Source organism: Alternaria metachromatica (assembly GCF_023757995.1).
Source record: "Alternaria metachromatica strain BMP 0045 chromosome Unknown scaffold_2, whole genome shotgun sequence".
NCBI lineage: Eukaryota > Fungi > Ascomycota > Dothideomycetes > Pleosporales > Pleosporaceae > Alternaria > Alternaria metachromatica.
Genome location: NW_026055493.1, coordinates 1854013 through 1878926, shown reverse-complemented (window position 1 = coordinate 1878926; position 24914 = coordinate 1854013). Strand labels below are relative to the sequence as shown.

General features: G+C 51.9%; 10 protein-coding genes across 10 annotated transcripts; 4 read left to right on the top strand and 6 right to left on the bottom strand.

Moving 5' to 3' along the window:
* Window positions 1-363: 363 nt before the first annotated feature.
* J4E83_001469 (uncharacterized protein) lies at window positions 364-2200 on the bottom strand (the record flags this gene model as incomplete). Its single annotated transcript, XM_049328425.1, has 2 exons — window positions 364-890; window positions 943-2200. 2 exons carry the CDS (start codon window positions 2198-2200, stop codon window positions 364-366), a joined length of 1785 nt encoding a protein of 594 aa, XP_049192943.1.
* Window positions 2201-3346: 1146 nt separating this feature from the next.
* On the top strand, window positions 3347-5611 carry J4E83_001468 (uncharacterized protein; the record flags this gene model as incomplete). The annotated part of the gene is made up of 1 exon (XM_049328424.1): window positions 3347-5611. The coding sequence occupies one exon, from the start codon at window positions 3347-3349 to the stop codon at window positions 5609-5611; it is 2265 nt and encodes a 754-aa protein (XP_049192942.1).
* Window positions 5612-9853: 4242 nt separating this feature from the next.
* On the top strand, window positions 9854-10428 carry J4E83_001467 (uncharacterized protein; the record flags this gene model as incomplete). The annotated part of the gene is made up of 4 exons (XM_049328423.1): window positions 9854-9968; window positions 10026-10063; window positions 10130-10187; window positions 10247-10428. The coding sequence occupies 4 exons, from the start codon at window positions 9854-9856 to the stop codon at window positions 10426-10428; spliced, it is 393 nt and encodes a 130-aa protein (XP_049192941.1).
* A 544-nt stretch (window positions 10429-10972) lies between these two features.
* On the bottom strand, window positions 10973-11315 carry J4E83_001466 (uncharacterized protein; the record flags this gene model as incomplete). The annotated part of the gene is made up of 2 exons (XM_049328422.1): window positions 10973-11124; window positions 11186-11315. 2 exons carry the CDS (start codon window positions 11313-11315, stop codon window positions 10973-10975), a joined length of 282 nt encoding a protein of 93 aa, XP_049192940.1.
* Window positions 11316-14415: 3100 nt separating this feature from the next.
* J4E83_001465 (uncharacterized protein) lies at window positions 14416-15609 on the top strand (the record flags this gene model as incomplete). Its single annotated transcript, XM_049328421.1, has 2 exons — window positions 14416-15236; window positions 15285-15609. The coding sequence occupies 2 exons, from the start codon at window positions 14416-14418 to the stop codon at window positions 15607-15609; spliced, it is 1146 nt and encodes a 381-aa protein (XP_049192939.1).
* Window positions 15610-17380: 1771 nt separating this feature from the next.
* Window positions 17381-19108, bottom strand: J4E83_001464 (uncharacterized protein; the record flags this gene model as incomplete). Its single annotated transcript, XM_049328420.1, has 3 exons — window positions 17381-18590; window positions 18636-18756; window positions 18862-19108. 3 exons carry the CDS (start codon window positions 19106-19108, stop codon window positions 17381-17383), a joined length of 1578 nt encoding a protein of 525 aa, XP_049192938.1.
* Window positions 19109-19594: 486 nt separating this feature from the next.
* On the bottom strand, window positions 19595-20464 carry J4E83_001463 (uncharacterized protein; the record flags this gene model as incomplete). Its single annotated transcript, XM_049328419.1, has 2 exons — window positions 19595-20403; window positions 20452-20464. The coding sequence occupies 2 exons, from the start codon at window positions 20462-20464 to the stop codon at window positions 19595-19597; spliced, it is 822 nt and encodes a 273-aa protein (XP_049192937.1).
* Window positions 20465-21023: 559 nt separating this feature from the next.
* Window positions 21024-22409, bottom strand: J4E83_001462 (uncharacterized protein; the record flags this gene model as incomplete). The annotated part of the gene is made up of 3 exons (XM_049328418.1): window positions 21024-21237; window positions 21289-22224; window positions 22276-22409. 3 exons carry the CDS (start codon window positions 22407-22409, stop codon window positions 21024-21026), a joined length of 1284 nt encoding a protein of 427 aa, XP_049192936.1.
* A 292-nt stretch (window positions 22410-22701) lies between these two features.
* RAB6B (Ras- protein Rab-6B) lies at window positions 22702-23548 on the top strand (the record flags this gene model as incomplete). The annotated part of the gene is made up of 5 exons (XM_049328417.1): window positions 22702-22742; window positions 22794-22819; window positions 22879-22967; window positions 23032-23434; window positions 23490-23548. The coding sequence occupies 5 exons, from the start codon at window positions 22702-22704 to the stop codon at window positions 23546-23548; spliced, it is 618 nt and encodes a 205-aa protein (XP_049192935.1).
* A 422-nt stretch (window positions 23549-23970) lies between these two features.
* J4E83_001460 (uncharacterized protein) lies at window positions 23971-24600 on the bottom strand (the record flags this gene model as incomplete). The annotated part of the gene is made up of 3 exons (XM_049328416.1): window positions 23971-24075; window positions 24129-24229; window positions 24282-24600. The coding sequence occupies 3 exons, from the start codon at window positions 24598-24600 to the stop codon at window positions 23971-23973; spliced, it is 525 nt and encodes a 174-aa protein (XP_049192934.1).
* Window positions 24601-24914: the final 314 nt, after the last annotated feature.

Below are 24914 nucleotides of genomic sequence, written 5' to 3'. Positions count from 1 at the left end.
ATACGAGCATCGACGGCGTTAAGGAGTATAAGTGGACCGTATTGGGTTATGTCAAGTTAACGAGAAACATGCGAATGCCAGAGAAATAGCACGAGCTCTGTCAAGTCAGCCTTCCGGCTGGCCGGGCATATGAGATCGACTGAGACACTCGCTGTTTTGATAGCTTTACCCATATATTGCTTGTCTCGTTCTAGTAATGAATGCTACGCATCGTAGCGGGTATCTACAGTGGCGAAAGCTGCACAAACATCTCTATCTATTCCCGAAGTCTTCCTGTCGAGGCATGCGACCCATGTAAGATCCCTAAGGAGCCATGTGCCTTTAATGAAATACAAGCTTCCTCCCCTTCATGTATCTGCACCTCTACAGGCTGTGCCGACCTACGAGATTGCTGGGCAACAGTGCCGTTGTGATGACGCAGCCCAACGTCACACCTCCAGCTAGGTACAGTACGCTATTGATATCTCTTCCAGCACCATCCCCCGCGTATAGATGCTGCGCAATGAGCGGGCTGACGATACCAAATAACCTGCCCCAGAAACTCGCGATACCGCAAGCTGTTCCTCGGATGGGTGCAGGGAAGGCCTCTGGTGTCCAGCCATATAGGACGGAATTGAACATGGACTGGAAGAAGTATTCCATGACGTTGAAGCCGATGTTCGAAGCCGCAGAGTTAACACTGCTGAACAGGAAGATCGAGATGCCCATCAATGCAGACGAGACTACCATTGTCCATTTGCGACCAACCCGCGATGCGCGGTAGGATAAAGTACCAAGCACAACACCGAGGACTCCAGGAAGGTAGATAAAGATGTAAGAGCGGTAGGTGTAGCGGAGAGAAAGGTCCAGAGCGCCGTTCTTCACAGCTAGAATTTGTGGAAGGTAGGTGCCTACATTGTAGGTTAATGTATGTTCATCAAGCAAGACGGGCGTGAAACTCACCAGCAACGGTAAAACCCCAGTAATCGCATATGTACGTCAACCATACCAAAAGCGTCAACCTTGTCATCTGAAAGCTCGAGAATAGAAGCTTGAAGCGATCGCCTTCCAGTTTGAGTTTCTCGGTCCATGTAGATTTGAGCTGCTTGACACCACCTCCAAGCATAGGTCCGTGTCTTCGGTCTGAATCAAACTCGTGCTCTAGGGATACAAGATCCTCCAGAACGAGGTCGCATTTGGATCCGTTGTACTGAGCCATGGTATGCAGTACCTCGATTGCTTCGGCATCCTTGCCACGGTATATGAGGAACTTCGGCGATTCCTGGAAGGTGAAAATGACTGATCGTAAGACGAAGACGAGTATGGTGATCCCCCCTAGCGTGAATAGGAGATACCGCCATCCCATATTATTCTCTCTTGAACAACACTGTTCCCCTGTAGCAACAGCACCACATGCAGGCAGGGCTCGATCTCCTTCCGAAAAGTTTGGACTGCAGGACCAGTTTGGGATGAACCCATAGGCGAGTACGGAACAGATGACAACACCAATGGGCTGGAAGATCGATAATAGCGGAAGGAGGTAACGCTTGCTCTGTGGAGTGGCTTCCAGGGTAATTGTAGTGTCAATGGGAATGTTGCCTCCGACACCAAACCCAGTAAATGCTGTAAGAACCAAGATGGCGTTGTAAGTGCTAGGGGCGCCGATGCATGTTCCAAATATACATGCAATAAAGACTGTCAGATTGAAAGAGACCTTTCTCCCGATCAAGTCCACGAGGACTCCCCACACAAATGCCCCGGCTGTGAGTCCGATGGAAAAGGCAGTGGACAACTTTCCAGTCTGATCAGCACCAAAGCCAAGTTCCTGTTGGATAGGCGAGAGAACGAGACCGAAGGCTTGTGCCCACATCAAATCGATCATGTAGCCGAACCCGCAAAGCGCCCAAATCGACCACTGGTACCGCCCCATGCCCATGAGATCAATCTCGCGGTTGATGAGCATGCATTTCTTCTCATACAAAGAGATACCCTCATCTCCAATTTCTTCGGCCAAAGATCGTGAACGCTCCGGGTCGTCAGATCTATTGTGGTCAACTGGCTTCTCTTTGTCCTCGCCCAGCAACTTTCCATCTCTTGTAACATCCCCTTCGGTGGGAGTCGTGCTATCGTTTGTGGAATAATTGCGAGAAGAAGATGCGATAACCTCGCCAGCGCTCAAAAGCGCGTCGCTCTCGCCTGCCCCAGAGCTTCGACGCGACATTGTTGAACTGTGTTCTGAATACTCGAAAGATGACAGAATGTTGAGAGATCCTTCTTCGGCGCTTACCCCTCTTGTGTGTGTGCCATGGGCTTCACATAGGCGGCACCACACTCCGCCGCGGGGGGAGGCTAGGATACGTTGGGCAGTAGTTAAGCGACGCCTGATAAGCCATTTGATTGCGCCGGTGTAGCTTCGGTGTCAGAAGTGTCAAAGGAGCAGTATCCATGGCATTGCGTGCAGACGTTGAGTGCCGGGTGCTAACGCTATGGGGTGTAGACAAGGCAGATCTTGCTGTTCAACACACCTCGTCGTTAGGAAAGGTGCAACGGACACGACTGCCGCTCTGTATCAATCCCGCGGAACATTGAATTGTTCAGAGCAGAAACGTTTCACAATTTAGGCCATTCCACATAACCGGAGCATCTTCCGAAAAAGGCCGTTTCCGTCCTGGAGCAACAACAATGGTGAAGGCTTACGGTTCAGGCCGCGCAGTCGTGTGATGCGCGAAGGGATAGCCCTGATAACAAATTGATGTAAGTAATCATGAAGATACTTGCGCCTATATGTCCAATTTTTGCTTCCATGACTTTGTTGTTCTCGCATCCCGTTGTTGTAAGCATACCTAGGTCAGCTCCTATGCGGTTACGTGATTGATGCACGTTGATAGCGTGGCGAGTCGGCAGCATGGGATTTCAAAAACGCATGCTCTTATGTGCTCCAAATTGTGTCAACAACGGCATCGCTCGAATAACGTGCAACCGTAGATAGCCATGCGCGAAGATATGAGTCCCCATGACCCAGGTTGAGTGGGGATGTGCAGGCTGACGCCTCGGCTTCCCCAGTAGGGCGAAGCAACACATGCAGCAGATCGCGATCCGAAATTCGACTCGAATGGACCCAAGTCTGAACGGTGAACGAAAGTGGGTAAAGTTGAAGGGAGGAGATCCAGCTTGGATGCAGACGTTGAGGCAAGCGCAGGTGTCTTCGTCGAGGCCGCCTCCAGCTGGAAGGGTCTCGCCCCACTTTTCCGTGCAGTCGCCAAGGCCGGCGCGGTGGATCTGTGCGCCGAGATACTGGAACTTTTTTTTGCAAGGCATGTCCAAAGACCAGAACTGCATATAACAATTTTTGCCTCATCTATCTGCAATGGCTCCCCGAAGAAAGCGCCAGCGTCTCTCGCTCGATGGAGCAGAAGCCGTCACAGCAACCGCCGACGCCGAGCAACCGTCCAATTCGTCTACAGCGGCGCCCAAAGAAGCTGCGCGCCGACAACTCTTCGTTCGCGGACTTGCGCCCACCGTTACGACCGAAGACCTTACCGAATACTTCTCCGAATCGTACCCAATCAAGAACGCGCTCGTTGTCCTGGACAAGGAGACTAGGGAATCGAAAAGCTACGGTTTCGTAACATTCGCCGACGTCGAAGATGCGCAAAGAGCGAAGGAGGAGCTGAACAATACGGAGATCAAGGGCAAGAAGATCAAGGTCGACTTTGCCGAGGCGAGACAACGTGAAGGCGAAGAGAAGAGGCCAAGGGCTGGTGACAGGGCCAAGGCAGAGCGCGAGCAGCAGATCAAGGATGCGCAGACGCCAAAGTTGATCATTCGCAATCTGCCATGGACCATAAAGACGCCGGACGATCTGCAGAAGTTGTTCCGAAGCTATGGCAAAGTCAACTTTGTCAATTTGCCCAAGAAACCCAATGGTGAATTGAGAGGTTTCGGTTTCGTCTCGCTACGTGGGAAGAAGAACGCGGAGAGGGCGATACAAGAGCTGAACGGCAAGGAGGTCGATGAAAGACCCATCGCTGTGGATTGGGCTGTGGACCGGGAAACATGGCAGAGCCTGCAAAAGACTGAACAGGTGGGAGATGATGCCAAACCAGACGGAGAAGACGAAGATGAAGATATGGAAGACGCCGAGGATTCTGCTGCCAGCTCCGATGACGACGACGACGACGAAGCGGACGACAGCGACGAAGACGAAGACGATAGCAACACCGACTACGAGGACATATCAGAGGATGACGAAGATGGCGGGGTGGAGCTTGAACAAGAGGACAACCGACCGAAGCGTGAGGAATACACTCTCTTCGTGCGCAATGTGCCTTTCACAGTTGACGACGAACGTCTCAAAGAGCACTTCCAGCAATTCGGTGGCGTCCGATTTGCCCGTGTCGTGGTCGACCGCGAGACCGAACGACCGAAAGGCACAGGATTCGTCTCATTCTTTGCAGAAGAGGACATGATCAACTGCCTTAAAGGTGTCCCGCGTGTTAAGCTACAAAAGAAGAACCTCGACAAGAAGGACGGCTCCACCATCACTGTCACACACTCTGTGCTCGAAGACGAAGACGCCGACCCAACAGGCAAATACACCATCGACGGTCGCATCCTACAAATCTCACGCGCAGTTGACAAGAATGAAGCTACGCGTCTGACAGCGGAAGGCGCTGCTTCGCGCTTTAGCCGAGACAAAGACAAGCGTCGCCTCTACCTTCTCTCCGAAGGAACTATTGCCTCCAACTCGCCACTCTACCAGAAGCTCTCGCCCTCTGAAATCAAGATGCGCGAAGAGAGCGCAACAATGCGCCGTAAGCAGATCCAGGAGAACCCATCGCTCCATTTATCTCTCACTCGTCTCTCCATACGCAACATTCCTCGCAGCATCACATCCAAGGACCTGAAGCAGCTTGCTCGTAGCGCCGTCGTTGGTTTTGCTGCCGATGTCAAGGAGGGTAAGCGACAAAAGCTCAATAAAGAGGAAGTCATTCGTGGCGGTCAAGAAATGCTCGTCGCAGAGAAGATGCGTAAGAAGAAGGGCAAGGGTATTGTCAAGCAAGCCAAGGTTGTCTTTGAGACGCCCGCTGGTAGCAAAGTTTCCGAGGACACTGGTGCTGGAAGAAGCAGAGGATATGGATTCATCGAGTACTACACACACCGAAATGCGCTCATGGGTCTTCGATGGCTCAATGGCCACGCCGTGGACTACAAGATCAAGTCTGGCCCCACGCCAAAGAGCAAGAAGGCCGCTCAAGAAGCACTCGCAGACAAGCGGAAACGTCTCATTGTCGAGTTCGCCATCGAAAACGCCAATGTTGTCAACAGGCGCTCAGACCGCGAGGAGAAGGCCAGAGAGCCACCGAAGTCGAAGGCTGATGGCGAGGCTGACAGCGATGATGCCGAGCCGGGTGCGACCAAAGGCAAGAAGCGCAAGCGTGATTCTAGCGCTGCGGGTCAGAAGGCGGGCAAGGGTAAGGACAGCGGCAAGGGAAAGCAGGGTACGGGTGCTGCGGAAGCTGGCGCGGATGCCGGTGCAGTAAAGGGCAAAGACGGAAAGCTGGCGCAGCGGACAAGAATCATCGCGAAAAAGAGACAAGCGCGGAAGGCGAGAAAGGCTGGTAAAGCGTGATCGTACTAAACCTCCTTGTTGGCATTAGCGACGGCGTCGATGTTAATGGAAAAGTAATTGTTCTTCCAAGTTCTCTATGAATGTATTCTACACCGCCCGCCTTCGCGATGTTCCCGAACTCTTCGTGATACTGAACATGACGGGCAGCCAAGGTTTCCACCTTCAACCCGCCATCTATCCCTTAGCAAAGTCTGAACGGTGAGTTCCTCGTCACTTCACAACACGTACCCGCTTTTGCTTGCCGCAGTCTCGTCTCTTCCCGCGGAGCCGCTGCTTCGACAGCTCGATTCGAACTCCCCGGTTTTGTGTTGAATCATGTTGGCATAGCCCATCTAGGCCGTCTCGGTGCAGGTCTTACAGGGAAGATTATCGGTACGACTGAGGTGGGCCCAAGAACAGAAGAGGCGTAACCCGGACTCGAGACGATGCATGTCGTGATAGACGATGATATACCCTGGTGGCGCATAGCACAGTATTTTTGGATGTTATTTTGCTCCGTTCGTACTCATCATCCACGTCAATAGTGGGCTCAAACGATGCATCCAGCAAAACAACCGTGCCGTATTGGACGGAATGAACGGAACGTGTCTGACTGACTGAAGCTTTTTTTTGTCCTCGGCAGAGTGCGCCGAAATTGAAGCATCGGGTTTCACTTCTCGTGTGGACCTTTGAATGTGGTGTCAGTGTCGACACCGAAAAAACGACGGCACGAAGAAACGACGGGGAGCTTGCATGTACTGACTCCACTATAATACCCGGAAGGTGCGCCCAGGCGGGTTCACCCGCCCGCAGTAAAAGCTCCGTAGGTGCACTACGGCTCGTAAACACTGTACACGCACAGGGGCGTGGTGAAGTTGCTTCAATGTCCTCTTCGAGTCAGTAAACTCGAACAAAGTTGATCGCACTGCTCAGTCCGAACGTGCAATCGCGCGGTGAGATACGATCGATCGCGATCGATCCTGTGTATCGAGGACACTCGATCATCGCTTCCAGTCAGCTGTGTCTCGTCTTGTAGTTCATCACGAGTAGTGTGTAGGTATCGTCAAAGGACAAACACGTAACAACGCTTCTTTACACCATAATTGTCTCCACTCCCAGCCTGGCAACTACTTCACTAGTACATTAGGTCATTTTACATATCCAATGCGAGTAGAGAACGCGGTCGCCTCGAGATCGAGCTGTCAGCACAGTCCCCTGAACATGTCTTCCTTGGCTTCAGCTCAGACCGCCTTTGAAGGACCAGTCATTGGAGTTGATCGCTCATCTTGAGTAAGCGCTCATCCCTTTAGGCGTACTCTCAAATTCATTCAAAGCATGGTCTTCTGTCGGGTTACTCAATGTGTGCCATATGGCATGCTGAGTTCTCTTGTCTATACCGTTTCGGGCTCGTGAGAACCAAGAATCGTCTGCTTTTCGGGTCACAGCCAAGTCACCGAAAGGTTGTGCATACTTCATCACTGCATCCTCGAACTCTTCGCGGGTCGCACGGGCTCTTCCCACGCGAAGAACCTTGCCGATGCTATTATCTGTGGTTTGTATACAGCTGTGACACGAGCATGCATCGTCCCGCAATGTAGAAGTAAGAATAACCCGGTGTGATGTTCTATGCCGGTTGGGATACCGGTTCCGCGCAAGACCCGTTGTGCTGTTGGCACACCATAGTTCCTCAAACGGAGGCTTCTTCATCTGTCAAGTCGTCGTTGATTTTCGCACAAATATATTATCTAGTGACAGTTGATACATCGCTCTACTGATGCGGTGTCCATGATACCGCTCGATTGACAAGTGCGAGCCAAAACGGTTCACGCCGTTGTCCGGGTGATGTAGAACGTCCACTCAATGATCGTGCCGGTCACTCGTGTTCAGATGTGCTCATGGCTTGGGGTTCCAAATTTGTAGCAGCCAGTGTGTTTCGACGATGTGGGGGTACAACGGGGAAGCGGCTAGTGATGCTGAAGCGAGCGGGGAAGAAAGCATGCTTACAGCGGATACGGAGAATTTGAGATTGTGCGAACGAGGATTCAACATGGTCTTCGCCGTAGTATGAGTGCACTGGATAGGGAAGTTGACTCCCGCATCCGCGTGCAGTTTCCGTAAACTATATCGTGCAGCAACGAGCCAAATTCAGTTATCTGCATTGGCTGGCGGGCGGTTTCTATGTATGAAGATCCATCCTACCAATGCGAGATCTGCAGGCAGCTGTAGCAGGACTACTTGCTCGATTCGAGTACTGACTATTTGTCGGTGAAGTGCATACAGCGAGGGTGTGCTGAATCGTTCATGGTTCGCTTCCCATATTCCAACCAACTGGTAATTTGACTGAGAGAGTAAGTGGACGTCCGCAAGCGCTGATACCTCAACATGTATCCTGCATAACAAAGCAGGTCCGTATTGGCTTGGGAGACGTTTCCAGTAGTGGAGACGACCGTGCATGGAGCTGCAGTTGACCTTTGCTGGACCTCCGTCAGGACGGTACATGTTTTTGTCTCTCGGACATATGTCGAGCACAATATCGGGGTTGGAAGCATGCGATATCCTTGAGAAAAATGATTGAGATAGACTAGCCTTCGCTTCTAGGTTGGACTAGATTAGGGCAAACTAGCGGGATATGTTGTCAATGCTGATGGCGAATGTTGAGGTAGTCTTTTACCGGGTTCTGAGACCAAGTTCCGGGCTCGTGGAACAGATGCATGAATATGGTCTACTGCATATGCAGTTTACATCTATGCGGCCCAGGATAGTTATACAAACTGACTCGGGCTCACGTAGCTCCAGCACCACACCCATACTTCTTTGTTACGTATGAGAAGTGTGCATACTTCTCCCACACTAATGCAATGTAACAAAGGACTTGTGACGACAAGATTGTATGTGCGCGCCGAGCGAAATACTTGGACAAGGTCTCCAGTGTGGCGAGCAATCTATCGGCTTGAGAGGGCTTGCGCCTTTTGTGTGTGACTTCACCGCTACAAGGTATTGTTCTAGTCCATAAGATTACTCAAAGGAAATGGCGGCTAAGGTTCCGTGGGGAAAAGCGTATGGCGACCGCGGTGGTGACGTGGGTTGGTGGCGTATAAAGGTTCGTGACATTCTCCTTGGAAGTGCAACCCCCCAGATTTCCCCAGATTTTCTCCACGGTCTTCTGGAATTCCGTACACCAAAAGCTTGTTCAAGATCCAGCTGAAATCTGTGTCCACAATCGCCGATCTTGAGTACGAGACAGACACGCACACGTGCTTTGGATGTAAGTTCGCCAGGTTCCACCACGGCCAGCGAGCTAACAATAGCCGTAGTTCCCAAACACAGGATCGGACAGATAGTCATACCATCAGCGCCTTTGAGATGTGCTTCTACGAAAAGATCCAGTTTCCGTGTGGCCATGACGAATATCGGCTCATGCAGCACTGCCATTTCGCACGCAACGATCCCGGCCACCAATGTTTTGGCGCTTGGAACGTTAGAAGAACATGGGATCAACGGGAAACAAACTGCACCAACTGTGTCAGACAGAGCCAGTACGATCCGGCAGTGCATACGTCCCAGTCAGCGTACACCGTCGCCAGCGGAAGATAATTGGTTCTATGGATGCAATGCTAGCAATAGCCACCCCCTGGTTTCGACCAATGGTCTTCTGTCAGCTCGAGAAATCGGGTGCGCCTCTACAAGATAGTGAAGAGTCGGATCGAATATCGAAGGGAGGATTTCATCTTACTTGTTGGGGTTTCGTGATTGTTTGCACGCCTGGGCGGTTGTTCAATTTCTTTTGCGGCGAATCCTAACGCTTGTAATGTCCCGAGTGGAAAGCTTGGGCGCCATCTTCTGTGGCTACGGTCTTCACTGTACACTATTAGTATTGTACCTACATATCACCAAATATATGGTAACAGGCATATGGCCTCGTATGAACGGCGAGTGTCTCCAATGGGCAGTTGAGAAATGGTGTCCGTAACTACTGACGGCTCTCCCGAGAGGCGCATTGATGCCGGTATCGAAACCTGCGAACATCAACTTCACGTATGTGGAGCCTGATCACGACACGCGTGGCGTCACAGATTGGTTGGTCGTGGCGTGTGCAATGAGGAAGTTCGTGACGACCTCGGGAAATGACATGAGGCTCGTGCTACTAACCTAGCGCGGCATGGGCGTGGAGCCCCACCTGGGCACCTGCCCAGCAGACAGGCCAGCATCGTGACTTCCCATCCGACATTCTGCATCATTTACACCGATATCTTGAACTCCACCATGTCAGACTCTACAGAGCAGCCGAAGAAGGAGAAGTTTGCGCCAAAGCAACCCGTCGCACTGAACCCGCCAAAGGATGATGTCATTGAACGCGATTACCTTGCAAAGTGTGATGGTACGGCTTTGCAGCGACTGGCTTGTATTTGAGTGGCCAGGCACTGACCACCAGCAGGCACAAACGAGGGTCTACCCACTCTTGTCGCAATCAAGGTAACGATAGCTGCTTTTCTTCAATGGTGTTCTCGTGCAAGCGCAGAAGAAGTTGACCATCATCAGGGTGACGTGTTCGACGTGAGCGGCAAGGAGACGTACGCACCTGGGAAGGGTTATCACGGTTTGTCGCCTGAGATGCAGCATCAAGTCGTACCATAAACGACTAACCTATCGTCCTAGTGTTTGCGGGGAAAGAGCCCAACCGTGCCCTCGGTCTGTCTTCTCTCAAGCCTGAAGACTGCATATCGGACTACTCCGGACTTTCCGATAAGGAAAAACAGGTTCTTAATGATTGGCATACGTTCTTCAGCAAGCGTTACAACATAGTCGGACGGTTACCTTCTGATGGCGCCAACCTCTAGACGGTCCATGTCTCAAATCGTCGACTAGCACACGCCATACTATCGGCCCGTGTAATGTAGCAGTTCCAAGCAACTAGGTTCTACTGAGTCAACTGAAAGGCGCTTTGAGTGTCACATGCACTGCACTGAAAATGTGGAAAAGCGATTCGATGAGACCACAAAGCTTGGAAGCAAACCGAATCCATCACATTCAGTCTGTGTCCGAGGAAGTGTACTATTTATGGTCGTACGATGATATCAAATCATCCTCAAGTTCTGAGATGGTAGGCACCGTGTCGAGCATGGTGAAGTATGATGGCTGATAGTGTGCCTGCTAAGCTGCCCAGATACCCAACAAAACGACACAGCCAGAGATCGTTCTGCCTATGAACCCACCTGACTTCTACCCGTGTCACAACCCCTATTGAGTTATGACGGTATCATCGCTAAGATGGCGACTTCACCATCAAAGCAATTAGAGAGTGAACGACCTCTGCAGCGGCCAATACGGTGGTTTCACCCGGGTTATCGTAAATGGGAGCCACTTCCACTGCGGCGAGTACATTCAGTCAGCTTCTAGTGCTCGTACTAATAAGTCAACGGGGCTCGGAAAATACGTACCAACATCTGCCCCGACGACGTCTAGTCCTTCGAGACCGTCCAGAATAGACAAAAGCTCTCGTGTGCTCCAGCCACCGACTTCGGCTGTTCCCGTGGCTATTTTTATATGTCAGTCACTGTGTAACGAAATATCTGGGTGTTTTGTTTGACGACTTACCAGGTGCGAATGCCGGATCGAGTACGTCTATGTCGACACTGATGTAGACCTTCGTTCCAGCGACGCGAGATTTGAGCTTGTCGATGATTCCAGCTATACCCAATCGATCGATTACCCGGGCCTTGACCATCTCAAAACCACATCGAAGGTCGTTGCGCACATCACCTTTCGGCCGTACCACAGGAGCTCGGATGCCCGCGTGTATACTAGTATTTCGGATCAAGCCTTCCTCATGAGCGATGTGCAAGAATGTTCCATGGTTGACACCACTGTTGTACTGTATCAGCAATATGCAGGGTACGTTCTGATATTCGGACTCACGCGTAATGGGAGATACCTCCGCCTTTACTATGTCAGTTTCTGATCAGATCGGTGAGCACTTCGGCTTACCTAGTACTTCTGGGTCCCAGGTGTCTACCCAGCCGTCAATGAAGCTCAACAAAACCAGCCGCGAACTTACCGATGTGACTGTCGAAGTGTATTACGCTCACGGGCCCCCAGTGATGATGAGTCGATCGAAGGGCCGATAAGGTTGTGGTATGATCACCACCTAGCGTCACAATCTTTGGTGTCGTGCGCTCGCTCGAGTTGGTCGCTCTTGAGGACACGATCTTGGCGATGGTCGTCAGACATTTAAACCAGTCATTTCGTGCGTTCACCAACCTTGTGCGCCTTATCAAGCTGCTTCAATGCCGCAGTGTTATCCTTCCAGGTACGTTATTTATAGTCTTCCTTGGTCGTTCCTTCAGTATCTTACCAAAAATGTTAAAGGGGCGTCGCCACAGTCAATAACTTTTGCCCAATCCGCGAAGACGTTCTCGCCTGAGCCCCGTCAGTCACTACGTTACGAAGTCGCTTTGTCACAATGATTAGTGTCTCTCGATGCAATGTTGGCTTCATGCCAGAGCGAACGGAGCAGCATCATCAAGACAACAAGAAACTGCAACCAAGATTAGGGTACACAGGACAAATTCTAGCGCACGAATGAACGCCTCGAGAACACAACTTGCCAAGATGACGTGGTGTAACAAGTGCCGCTCGTTGTTGCTTTGTTTTGAACAACGCTCTAAGTCCGTGCTTGCGGGATGAACGCCCATACGCGCACCCTCATCATAATACGACATACCTGTATATATTGACCATGCAGCGTCTGGCGATATCCGACTTGAGCCCTGCCGGATGCCACTCGGGCCGAAGCGCGCTCCAGGTCGTGCCGTAACGCCCTGCCCGTTGTTAACCTTGGCTATTGCGATGCGCCCGACTCCGATGCGGAGTCTTGCGCACACAATGTACATGACCTACAGTGTCAAACGGCGCACCAAGAATTGCGATGTCGAATGGCTCCACATCCTGGCCTTCTGCTGCTAAACAGTGCACATACGGTAAATTGGCGTATGTCATCAGCCCTGCAAACTTTGCTTGGGTGATGTCCATTTCAAGGTTGCCATGAGCAATAATCTGCTGCGACGGATAGCCAGAAATTGGCGGGAAGGTAACATCGCGAGCGCTTGCGAAGAGCTTGAGAGAAGATGCTAGTAGCAACAACGATTTAGGTGCCATCATGAACAAGAGAGATCGAATTACAAGCAAAAGGCGAGCAAAGCTATCTCAATTAACAATATACCCAAGTGACGTGCTTATCTCCATTGCGAGCCGGTGGTGATGCCCGCGACCAGTCGCACTAAGCCCTGAATGGCAGGTACAGCCGATCGTACCCCTCGATCCGCCTGCAACGGCTGTCAGTCTGTTACCACTTCCAGAACACGCCGACGGCGCGTAAGACCTCGCACACCAGACTCTGCTTATCTTCGGAAGTCATTCGAAGACCTCCCGTCTGTCTTCATTCTCGGGCCCGTCTCTAGTAGAATAGGCATGATGTCATACAAGCATTGCCTCCAGCTCATCCTCCGAGGGTCGCCCTCCATCTGTGCGTTCGTGGTTCGGTATCTTTTCCAGGCGCTATTGTTACTGCGCCTTCACTACCAGGTCCTTCTCGACTATTTCTTCCCACAGGGTGACATGCATTCCAATGCATTCTCCCTGAACAGCTTTAGATCTCAGCTGTTCTGCGGTGAACTTTATGGGCGCAACGATGTCATCTGCGCCGAATTCAAACTCGGATTGTTGCAGAGCACCAATGCGCCAATGGTGTGGACACTTCTGCTCTTCGCTGACTTCGTTGGCATTAGCTTTGCTGTGTGCTGAGTCTGACGTCTATGGATGACATGTCGAGACAGCGACTAGCTAATCATAGCGGTAACTTCACACTCATACAACAGTTCCTTCTTCGCCAGACTTGCAACACCGACAACCGTATCAGGCGGTCTATGTCCATCCGCCTCATTGTCCATGAATTCGATCCAAATATCTCCCCAGCCACGATCTACTACATCCTTTCGATCCTGCTCTGGGTTGCCGGTCTCCTTGACGATATAATGTCGAACATGCACCTGATTACATCAAAGTTAGTGGCATGGCCAACACTGCCTTGAAAGTGCTCAATCAAGGTTCAAAGCGTACAATGTCTCGTGGTGTGGCTCCAGCCGCCGCCAAGCACTTGTGAATACTATCATAAGCGCCCTTCGCTTGCTCTTTAATATCGGATGGGATGGTATGGTCTTTTCGAAGGCCCGTTTGACCAGCAAGGGTGATCAATTTGGATGACGGCACTATTGGAGTGATGCAGACTTGGTTATATGTCGGTGGAGGTTCCGGTACGTTTTCCGGGTTGAACGCATGGGGCTTGTTAGATGACATGACTGAAATCAAGACAATCGAAGCAGTGTTCCTTGTTGGTGTTTCCTGTATGTTCTTTGTTTGAGTATCACGATAGTATCTCGGCATGAGGGGCATTTTCGCGTGCACTTGCCGCACCTAGTAGTCAAACATGTGGGCCTCACTGGCGTTGAAGCATGGGCCTTGATGACATCACGGACTTTCGTCACGCGAATCCAATTTCACCACGCAAACAGGACGCGACAAACCTCACACCACTGCACACAGCCCGGCTGGCTGATTAAACATTACCACATCATTGGTTCAAAGTGGATTACTTCATTGACGGATGGAATTCCACCTGCAACCGGGCGAATGAGATGCAGGCCAACACGCGCCTGCCTCCGTTCGAATGCGGGGAAAGCTCCAGCAGCGAGAGCGTTAAAGCCGTCTGCTCGTGACGGTTCGCGCAACCTCAGCTCACACCCCTTTGTTTGACAGACACTGCTCGTATCATGGCGTCTGGCTGGTTCAGCTCATCGTCGAGCGACCCAACGCGTCCTCCGGACGTTCGCGTTCAAGTCGCTGAACAGAAACCTCACGACTTTTACCTGCAGCCCGGCTCAGGCAGCAGCCCAAGACCCGCCACCAACCGCTCAGCGGCCTCAGTACCTGCGGCGTATGTGGATACGACTCACTCCAAGGTCCATGTCCACAATGCTTCACTTTTCGATGTAGGCATCCTGAAAGACACCCTTGTCCCATCACTCACCCTGCATTCTGGCTTGGCCATCATTGCGTACGGAGCTGCGCGATACACAAACCGCGTCGAAGCCAAGGACTGGCTTTGGCCCAGTGGTCAGGTCGTGAACGCCTGGTGGTCTGCCGTTGGACGTCGTCTTGCTCAAGGCTACACCGTCTCGCAAGCATTCAGTCGTCTATCATGGCACGAGCGTGTTATTCTCACGGGTGTTACACTATGGGGAGGGCGTCTCTTTTATCGCATCGTTAACCGTTCCATTCAACGAGGCGAGGACGACCCACGATATGCCGAAGTCAAGAAGGAGGAGGGCTTCTGGAACAGCGCGTTGTTCAAAGTCTTCATACCCGAGGCCTTCTTCCAGATGCTCATCAGTCTGCCGTTTACCGCACCATTCCGACACGAAGGTGCTGTCATGACAGGCTACCACCCCTTTGTTCAGATGTTTGCTGTCGGCTTGTTCTCTTCAGGATTGGCGATGGAGACACTTGCAGACTACCAGCTAGACCAGTTCAAGTCCGAAGGCAACAAGGGCATCATGCGTGAAGGAGTATGGAGCATCGTCCGTAATCCCAAGTATGTATCCCCCCTCCACATTCTATGTCACTCGCTAACGTCGTGTAGTTACCTTGGCGACGCCCTCGTACACATCTCCTTCATCGTTATGCTTTACGGCTCAGACATGCTCGCCCCTATCGAACTCCTAGGCCCCGCCGCGAATTACGCCTTCCTCCGCTTCTTTGGCGGCGACGCCGAGAAAGAGAAACACCAAGAACGCCGATACTCCGAATCTCACCCCGAGAAGTTCCGCGAATTGGAGAAGTTCAGAGCGGATAAGAATGCTTTCTGGCCGAGCGTCGATGAGCTAAGCAACAAATGGTTGTGGACTGTTTTGGGTGTTGGAGGCTTGGGTATCGCAGTCGAGCAAACGCTTCGGGCGCTGCATTAGGTCTTGCCGTCTAAGGTCAATGAGGTTTGCCCACGAGGCTGTCTACGCGGTAGGCGCTTAGCGTTGTCGATTAAGTTTGTACGATATAATTAGCTTAGATAGTCAATTTCTTTACTGGTATTTCAACTTGGCAGTCCCTACGCACGTTAGCATCAGTTGTCTATCACAAACATTGTAATGTTTTTCCAACAAATCTGTCGTTCCGTAACAGATGCGTCGACAAGCCCAGGGTTTGCCAATCACAACGAATGTCCGGTTCACCAAACGACACGAGTACATTGACAAACCTGACCGTAGTCTTGGTTGTACAACTGCCATTTTGTGGCTTCTTGTTATAACACTCGTGTCAATGTCCTACCGTCACCGTTTGAGCTTTGCTACACATCGACCGTAAGCAATGAACGAAAGAGATCTGATAGGCATCATCTTCGTAGCCGTGTTCGTCCCCCTGATCATAGCTATCGCCGCTCTATGTCTTCGTTGCCACTGCCATCTCCAACGTGGTAGAAAGCGTCCAAGGCGAACGCGATCATATACAGTGGATACGGACTGGACTGATTACACATCCCCGCCATTCGAGCCAGCGTATTACAGTCCACGTTTCAAACAACCGTCCAAGACCCAATCTAAGAGATATGCGTCATACAGATACGACTTCGGCCTTCCTCGATACGCTCCAAGAGTACACGCTGCCAACACAAGACACGTACCTTCTAGAAGACGAACAAGAGAACAGCATCTGCTGAATGAGATGTACGATGGTTTGGATATCACACCAGAGATGATCAGACCGCAGGAAAGGGAGATGGTGGAGCAGGCGCGAAGGCCGAGCAGGCTGAGGAGATCTTTCACTTTCTAGTGGAGATGGCGTGGAATTATGTTCGAGGCTTGCGACAAACTGGATCGAACGAATGAAGTACCAAACGCTAGGAGAGGATGTGTTTTCAGAAGCGATGGTAACGGGTTATGGCCTATCAAGGCCGTTCGAACTCTTGATGCGTTGTCAGTAAGCGCTCATTGCAATCAATGTAACCATTGCTTGTCTAATATGTCCGTATTGATAGTAAACAAGTCCGATTCTACCGCACTTGCTTAACGCTCTTCCATTTGGCTCGCAGATTCTCCAGTACCAGGGTGCAAGTACTCGATTCAGTCATGAGCGAAAGAGACAAAGCAGGTATCATCCTCATAGCCGTGTTTATCCCATGCATTGTCATTGGAATTATTATGTGCTACTGCTGTCACCGTGGATCTCGATCATCTCGATCATCTCGACCATCTCGACAACCGCCACGTTCCTATAATCATACTTGGCATGGACAGGGCGGCGGAGGTCACCCTTTACCATTCTATCCACAACCAATGAATACATGGCAGATGTCAATGCCTGCTCACGCCCATCCACCGCCACCGAATTTCCAATCGGGAGTGTCACGAAATTCTCAGCAGCAGCACGATTTGGAAGCTACCCCATCGACTTGGCCTTTTGCGCCTTTCCCGCCTACACCGGTGATGAGGTCACTGAACCCTGCCGCGATTCCCTTACCAGATTCTCCGCCTATAACGAGGTTGACTTGAACCGGTGCCTGTGGCGCGAAAGCATTGCGACTCCTTGGTCTGGATTCAATCGAATAGCGAAGTGACTGAATAGGCGCTTTGCGCCTTTATATGATGGTGGTCAAATATAGGAAATGGTCGCCTCGAAGTGGATAATCTCCTAGATTCTGGGTGTGGTTATAAAGTAGATGACAATCGTAGGTGCGCTGCCCATCTACAACATGAAAGTAAACTTCTTCCTTTCTCTTCTCATGCTCCCACCCTCATCCAGCGGCACACCAGCATACTCTGCACTGCGACCATTGTTCAGCTTTCGATTCTCTCTTATCAGCACCCACCTCAGTATTGCAGCGAGGATGCCGACGAGAAGCATGAATCCAGCACATATACTCATGCCCTTGACGTAGTAAGGGCCGTCGTCATCTGGGAAGATGCTCGTGCCAACCAGCGGGCCCATCTGACCAATGATGTTCAAGAGCGCCATGCCGGTACCTTTCTTGCTGTCGCTCTCTTGGTTATTGAGTGTCCATGTAATGATGATTGTGATGGCGCTGAAGAAGCCTGCGGCGGCAGGATAGAGTGCGATGTAGCGGATCATTGTGTTGTCAGACTGTAGGTATCCGGAAATGGCAATAGTACCGTACCCGATCGTTGCCAGGAGAGAGTGAAGCATGATGAACGTTGAGCGTGATTGTAATCGATCGGAGTAATATGCAGTCGTGAGGACGACGACAAAAGCGAAGAGGTATGGCGGAGCTGAAAGTCCTTGGGCCGTGATGGACTCCCAGCCCATATCTCGGATTACGGTCGGTAGGAAGACAGGCATGGAACTGAAGGCCACGTTACAGCTAAAGAACATGAGCGCTGTCAGGTAAGATTTCGGATCCTTTAGGGTTTGTAGTACTTCGTGGAAGTCCACACGTCCTCTTCTTCTTCCACCTTGGTACTTCTCTTCTTGGTCTTCATCTTCGCTCTCCTTTTCTGACCTCAGTCTCATTACTGCAACCTCGCGCTGTCGGGGACTTAGCCACTTCGCCAGTCCTGGTCCATCTGGTACAAAGTCCCATGCCCAGACGGCAATCAATACGGAAGGAAACCCTTCCAGAAGAAAGAGTAGTCTCCAAGGACTGAGCGGGCCATGTTCACCAACTTTGGTAATAACGTAGGCCAGCGCTCCGGCAAACGATGCTGAAAGGGGGCTTGCGCTGATGAAGAGTCCGGTTCGAAAGGCGAGCTCGGATCGGCGGAAGAAGAAGGATAGGTAGAAGGGTACGCCAGGTCCAAATGCTGCTTCGCTGATGCCAAGTAGGGCTCGCAGCACAAGGAGGAAACCGAAGGATGTCGCTACTGCCTGGAGTGACGCAACTATGCCCCAAGAAAGGATGCATAGAGATATATAGATATGCGGCGGCACAATACGATACCTATCGGAATTAGCGGTGCGGCCTCTGTAACTGGCGACTACCTACAGTAGTGTCATCCATTCGAAAAGAATGTATGTGATATAGAACGCCCACAGTAACCACTCATACTGCGTGGAGCTGAGCTTCAGGTCGTCTGCCAGACCAGCTATGCGCGCATTGCCAATATCTATCAAGTTCATCAGCAAGTGTCGCGGAGCCTACCAGACCTGCTTTGCGCACATCTGACGTACATGTCTCCCCTACGAGTCTTCTAGGTGTAGAAAGTACTCACTCGACCGATCCAAGAAGCTCAACATGTACAACAAGGCCATGAACGCGACTAGTCGCCGATCAAGCTTCTTGAGCACTGTGCGATCCTCATCTGGGGTATACAACTCATAGCTCTGCACAGAGTCCAAAGAGGCGCGCCGTGTACTAGGAAGGAAGCCCTCGTCCTCCTCTCCCAGCTCCTCTTTAGATGCGGGTTCATCTCGTGGAGTAATCGTTCGAAGTTCGAAGGAGTTCGGCTCGTGTATCATGGACAGGCCATCAGAGGAATGTGAGGAGCGTGGAGAGGGCGTAAACTTGGGAGAGCTTTCGTCGGCGCTGTTGGATGCTGGTGCGTGCTGAGTGCGGCGGGAGGAGGATGGCATGCTTAGGTTCGTCTGTCGGGAATGAGCCGCATTGAGGACTAAGAGATTACATCGAGAATAGGAGTAAGTAGTCAAGGCACGAGCTCGTCACCGCTGACAAGTCGCGTAGTTCAAAGTGTCAAAGCTGTCTCGCTCGTGAGATGACGCGTAGAAGCCCGTGCGCTGCATACCCCACAATCCAGGATACCGGGTACTGCTTTGCCGTCATGTCCTTCTGCCTTCACGTGGTCACTTTGCAAACTAGACTCATATTTTGAAGAAGAATTTTCAACTTCTCTTTAGTTACATTTGTTCGCAGCCGTGATATGAACCCCTTGCGCACTACCGACACCCCAGAATCGATCTCAGAGTACATGATGGTCGCAGAACCACTCATCCCAGGTAGCTCAAATCGGTCTCGTTATGGATAACGATGCGTCCGTCCGGCAATTTCTTTACTTTGAAGTATCCCAGCTTTACCGCCTCAAGGGTATCGATCCCCTCAATCTTCATGCCCAGCGCACGCAAAGGCGATCTCATAGACGGGCCCCCATACCGGCGCCACTCGTTCACCTCCTTGGGAATACCTGCCTCAGGAAGGTCATCCCAGTGATACATCACTTTTGCGACTTCGATGCATGCGTCTCTTTTGTCTGCACTCCACCATGCAGGAAGGATCCCCACAGTCTTCTCGCTATTGGCGATGTGCTTAAGTAGTCCTTGGAAGAGGTAGCCGGTGTTGTACTTGACGGTGGCGTCCATATACGAGTCGCGTGGGTCTATCATAGTTCCGAGGCTGCAACGTTTTGTCTCATCCCAAGCGCGGAAGCTCTCGATGAGGAGTTTGTATGTTGTCGGCTCGTCTTTGTTCAGTAGAATCTTGTCAGAAGCGAAAGCTTTCTGCTCGTGAATTGTCATAGGCTCATCTTGTTTGATAAGACCGGGCATAACCCCGTCATATGCTTCCACAAACTTGATACTGAGGTGAGTGTTGTGCGGGTAGATGCGTGCAGGCATATGTTGTTCAGGCCAGTTCTCATCCTTGTCGTTACGAGGTTTGTTGCACCGGTGCTTGTGGACATCTTTCCAATGCGCCTTCTGGCAAGGTAGAGAGCAGTAACGGAGCACCTTGCAGCCGCCGCAGCGCTTGAGAGGATTGGCGGGTTCTTCGATAACATTGCAGTTCGAGCATCGGAAAGGACCTGCTGAAGGTCAGTAAAGTGACATGAGCAGAAAAGAGGGCGACTCACCTTGGATTGCCATGCTGTTACGTCGTGACTGGGTCTTTCTGTCTGAATGGGTCGTGCGAGCAGAGATGGGGAGTGAGGGAGCCTTGGTCGAGGGCGAAGACGGAGGACATCTGGAGGTGAGAGCATGTCTCTACCCGTAGGCTAATACAAATCGAGCAGATAACGTCTCGATGTAGCAAACACGCCTGCCGGTGACACAATCTCTGGCTCTTCACTGATAGAATGCTTAGGTGACCCACTATAACAGTGAGGCTAGGACGGGAAGGCGCGCTCTGACTTTTCGTTGCATGTGGTACAAATCGGCAAGGTCAGGATCAGACAAGCGTTACAAGGAACATACAATTGATACCGTTCGTAGCTTGCGCCGATGGAGATTCGACCTTGACCTGTCCTATGGCAAGTATCTCATGCCTCGCGGGGGATGCAGCGGCCTGTGCCCAACCAACTACCAATGTGTGTGAGTTAGGGAATCACCAAATAACTGCAAGCGAGACAAAATTATAGTGGTCGCGAAAGAAGTGCATTTACCGATAGACACGGGTGTCGGTACTGGCCGGTCGGTCCATATCTGTCTATTTGGGCAATTGCCAGTCCTTGTAGCTCCACTTCTCCGACACGTGGTACTTCTTCTGCTTGGCGTATGGGATCTGTCTTCTGGCTTCGACCTTGCCCTGGAGCATGAAAGTCCTGAAGCGGTCCTTGAGCAGATTGCCCTCTGGCTTGAGAAGACGCAGAGAGTCGCGGAGCTCGTCTGGTAGTACGACTTCGAGCGGAGCCTCTGGTAGACTGTGGTCGATTAGTAGTTGTTCGATGTGTGAAACGTGGATAGGTACTTACGGTGCCTTGCCGAACTGCTTCTTCCTCAGCTCCAATTCTTCGCCATCGTCCTCCTCATCCGCGAGCTCTGCATTCCTCTGTTCAAGAGCTTGTTTCACAGCGGCTCTCGCCTTCTCCTTCTCTTCTACGCTCTTGGCTAACCTCTTGATCTCCTGGACCTGTTGCTCCTTGGCCTTCATCTTCGCTTCGTGGACCGCCTTTCTTTGCGCGTCCTTTCTCCTCTTGATCTTGTTCCGTTGTGACAGCGACTTCCTCTCTGGCCTCTTCTTCTTGGCTTGCTTATCTTCATTGTCACTGAATCCTTCCCACTCGCTCTCCCACACGCTCTCCTCGCCTGAGTCAGATTCTGTCTCAGCAGCAGCTCTCTCCATGAGCTCGGCCTCTTCGCGGGCCTCTTGCAGGCGCTTCTTCTCAACCTCGACGATCTTGTCGGATTCGCGCATGAGCTCGTTTTGCCAGTCTTCCAGCAGGGGGTTGTACGACTTTCCACCGGTAGGTTTGCGGACTGAGGGAATAGCCTTGCCGGTCTTTGCCTGCGAGATGGGAGCGTGCTTCAGGGTTTTCGGCTCGACCTTGGGCTTCTTCTTCTCAAGGTATGAGAAACGAGGATCCTCCTTGACCTCTTGAACTGCCCATGGGTCGTAAGCGGCGTCGCCAGTCTGTACGACGTCCTTCTTGGTCTGCTCGCCTCCGTATGCAATCGCCCTCAGCCTGTCGTATTCTTTGCCTGATACTTTTGCCTTCTTCCTCTTGCCATCGTCGGTGATTTCCGAGAGTCGCTTTCGGGTGGATACGGCGGGAACGGCAGAGCGCTTAGCGAGGATCTCGTCGACCTTGAGAGGCTTGTGTCGTTTCGCGACCTCTTTTTGGATCTCAGCCGATCCAAGGACATCGACGGCGAAAAGCTCGTCTGCGGTCTTCTCAGAGATGACACCACTGTAGAGGCGTTAGTGTATGCATCGACTGTGTGTTGTGATTGGAACATACCCTTGGATGATCTGGTCGCGCACATCTTCTAGGCCGGATTGAATCTCTGTGACATCGACATTCTTGCGCCAAGCCTTCTTGCCTTTGCGGCTCGACTGTTTGTATTGCGCTGGCGCTGCTTCGGTGTCGGCCATGGTGTCTTACGGTTGCTGTGCTCGAAGTCGTTGTGGGGTTGTTCGTTGTCGCAAAAAGTTCGACCCAAAATTCCGACCAGCAAAGCGGCGCACGGGCTGGACCCACCGGGACCCCTGCTGCACTCGGTAGTCGGTGTTGGCCGCCAGGGTGCCAGGCCTCCAGATTCGACCGACACTCCTATTCAGACACGACACCCCACCAAGACATACGGCCGGGATATTGCTTCTGGTCCTCTGCGATAACACATTTCGAGACTTTCGATATTCTCAAAATCTACAACCTCCAGTCACAATGGCGCAGTCGGGCTACTCAAACCCGCTCAAGAAGTTCAAGTGAGCTGTCCTCCGCGGCGGAGACCAACTTCGTATACTAACCGGCTGTAGGCTCGTATTCCTGGGCGAACAAAGTGGTATGCATACTATCGCAGATATAGCGGTTTGCGACACACGTGCTAATCTACCTTCGCAGTGGGAAAGACGTCTCTAATTACCCGCTTCATGTACGACTCGTTCGACAACACCTACCAAGCCACCATCGGCATCGACTTTCTAAGCAAGGTATGCTCGCTGCAAAGCCGCCATGGATATGGCAATCCAGTGCAACATCTAACTTTGGCCGCAGACCATGTACCTCGAAGATCGGACTGTCCGCCTGCAGCTCTGGGATACCGCCGGCCAGGAACGATTCCGCTCCCTGATTCCCTCCTACATCCGCGATTCTAGCGTAGCCGTGGTTGTATACGACATCACAAACAAGAAGACGTTTGAAAACACAAGAAAATGGGTAGACGATGTCAGAGGCGAGCGCGGCAACGATGTCATTATTGTGCTCGTGGGCAACAAGACCGACTTGAACGACAAGCGCGAGGTTACAACGGCGCAGGGTGAAGAAGAAGCCAAGAAGAACAACTTGATGTTCATCGAGACGAGCGCGAAGGTCGGACACAACGTAAAGGCGCTGTTCAAGAGAATTGCGCAGGCGTTACCGGGTATGGAGGGCGAAGGCCAACAAGGGCAGAGTCAGAGTACGTCTCGACGTACACATTGTTGCGGTGAACGCCATGCTAATCCGAGATGCAGTGATCGACGTGAACATCAACCCCAGCCAGCCACCGCAAGAAAACTCGTGCTCATGCTAAACAAGACATAGCCGTTTGGCAATCAACTTCGGTTCATTCGCTTAAGGGCGTACTGTAATTATTTGGGATGATGTTTTGCAAGTCTGAGAAAGTCATTGTCAGCAAGGCGTTCGGGCATGGGCCGCATGCATCTTAACGTCGGAAACGTAATCTGTAGTATACCAGTGCGTACCCATGCGTACCACTGCATGACGTCAATGGAGAGATGCCGAGTGCTGTTTGGATTGTATGCATTGGAAGCCCGCATCTATCCCAACGCCGCCCCAGCCAGATGAATCATGCTCAACCAGAACGCCGGCCGTAGAATTGACCGACTGCGCCGATGCTGATCCATATACAAGAATATTACAGGGGCCGTTATCAGGTGGAGCGGGGTCCAAGAATGCTTGCTGAATTTATCGAAGTACTATCGTCGCAGTGTTTTACTCGAGGTCGCCTGCTGAGCCAGCCTCAGACGGCGTCTTGCTGCCGCCAACGGGGATTGACGTGTCAACTGCGATCATCTCGGCGAGAATGTCGAGGACGGGCTGTCGGGTGTTAGCGGGCCGTCGCCAATTCATGGCGAAGAGCAGCAACGTACCTTGGGAACAGTCTTGTCGTAGATGTTGATCAATTCCCGCGGGTTGGGGTAGACCTTCAATGCGCGGTAGAAGCATAGCGCCGCCTCGACGTTGTCCGCACCTGGCAAACAATTAGCACCACGTCCCACCAAGAGGGCCAAACATAACCATACCCTTCTGCACCATTCCTTCTCCCTGCGCAACCTCTTGCATAAAGTACGCCTCCACCTCCTCGGGGTCCTTGGGGAAGCCCTCCTCGTTTGCCCGCTCTACCGCCTCTCGGATCGCCTTCTTCTGCTCGGCGCCCTGTGCCTCGGCCTCCTCCTTGGCCGCCCGCTCTGTTCGCTTCGACTCCTTCTTGAGCTGCTTGCGGAAGCCGGGGTCATTTCGTCGCTTGTAGTCGAAGTAGGCGGCGTATGCGAGAAGGCCTGTGACGATGGTGCCGGCGCTAATGGCCGCAATGGTCGATGGTTTTAACGACGAGTTGGACATGGTGGTGGTGCGATTCGTGGGAGTGAAAAGCGCAATCAGGCGGGGAAGGAGCAGCTGGAGCCCTTTGAATTGGCGGCAGGTGATGGCGGTGATGTGGTGTGGTGTTTAACTTTTTCTCAGTGTTCAGGGAAGGCACGATTCACCAAAGTGGGCCCGAGCTCGCACTCGAGACCGCGGCTCCACGCATGACGGGGCTCTACGAGTACCTGTCAACATCCACGGACGCGCACTCATGGCGCAGCTGCTCTCGCTACCACTGACCACAACTCCACTCTCGGTTCATTCGACGCAGGAATTGGACAAGTGTTACAGGT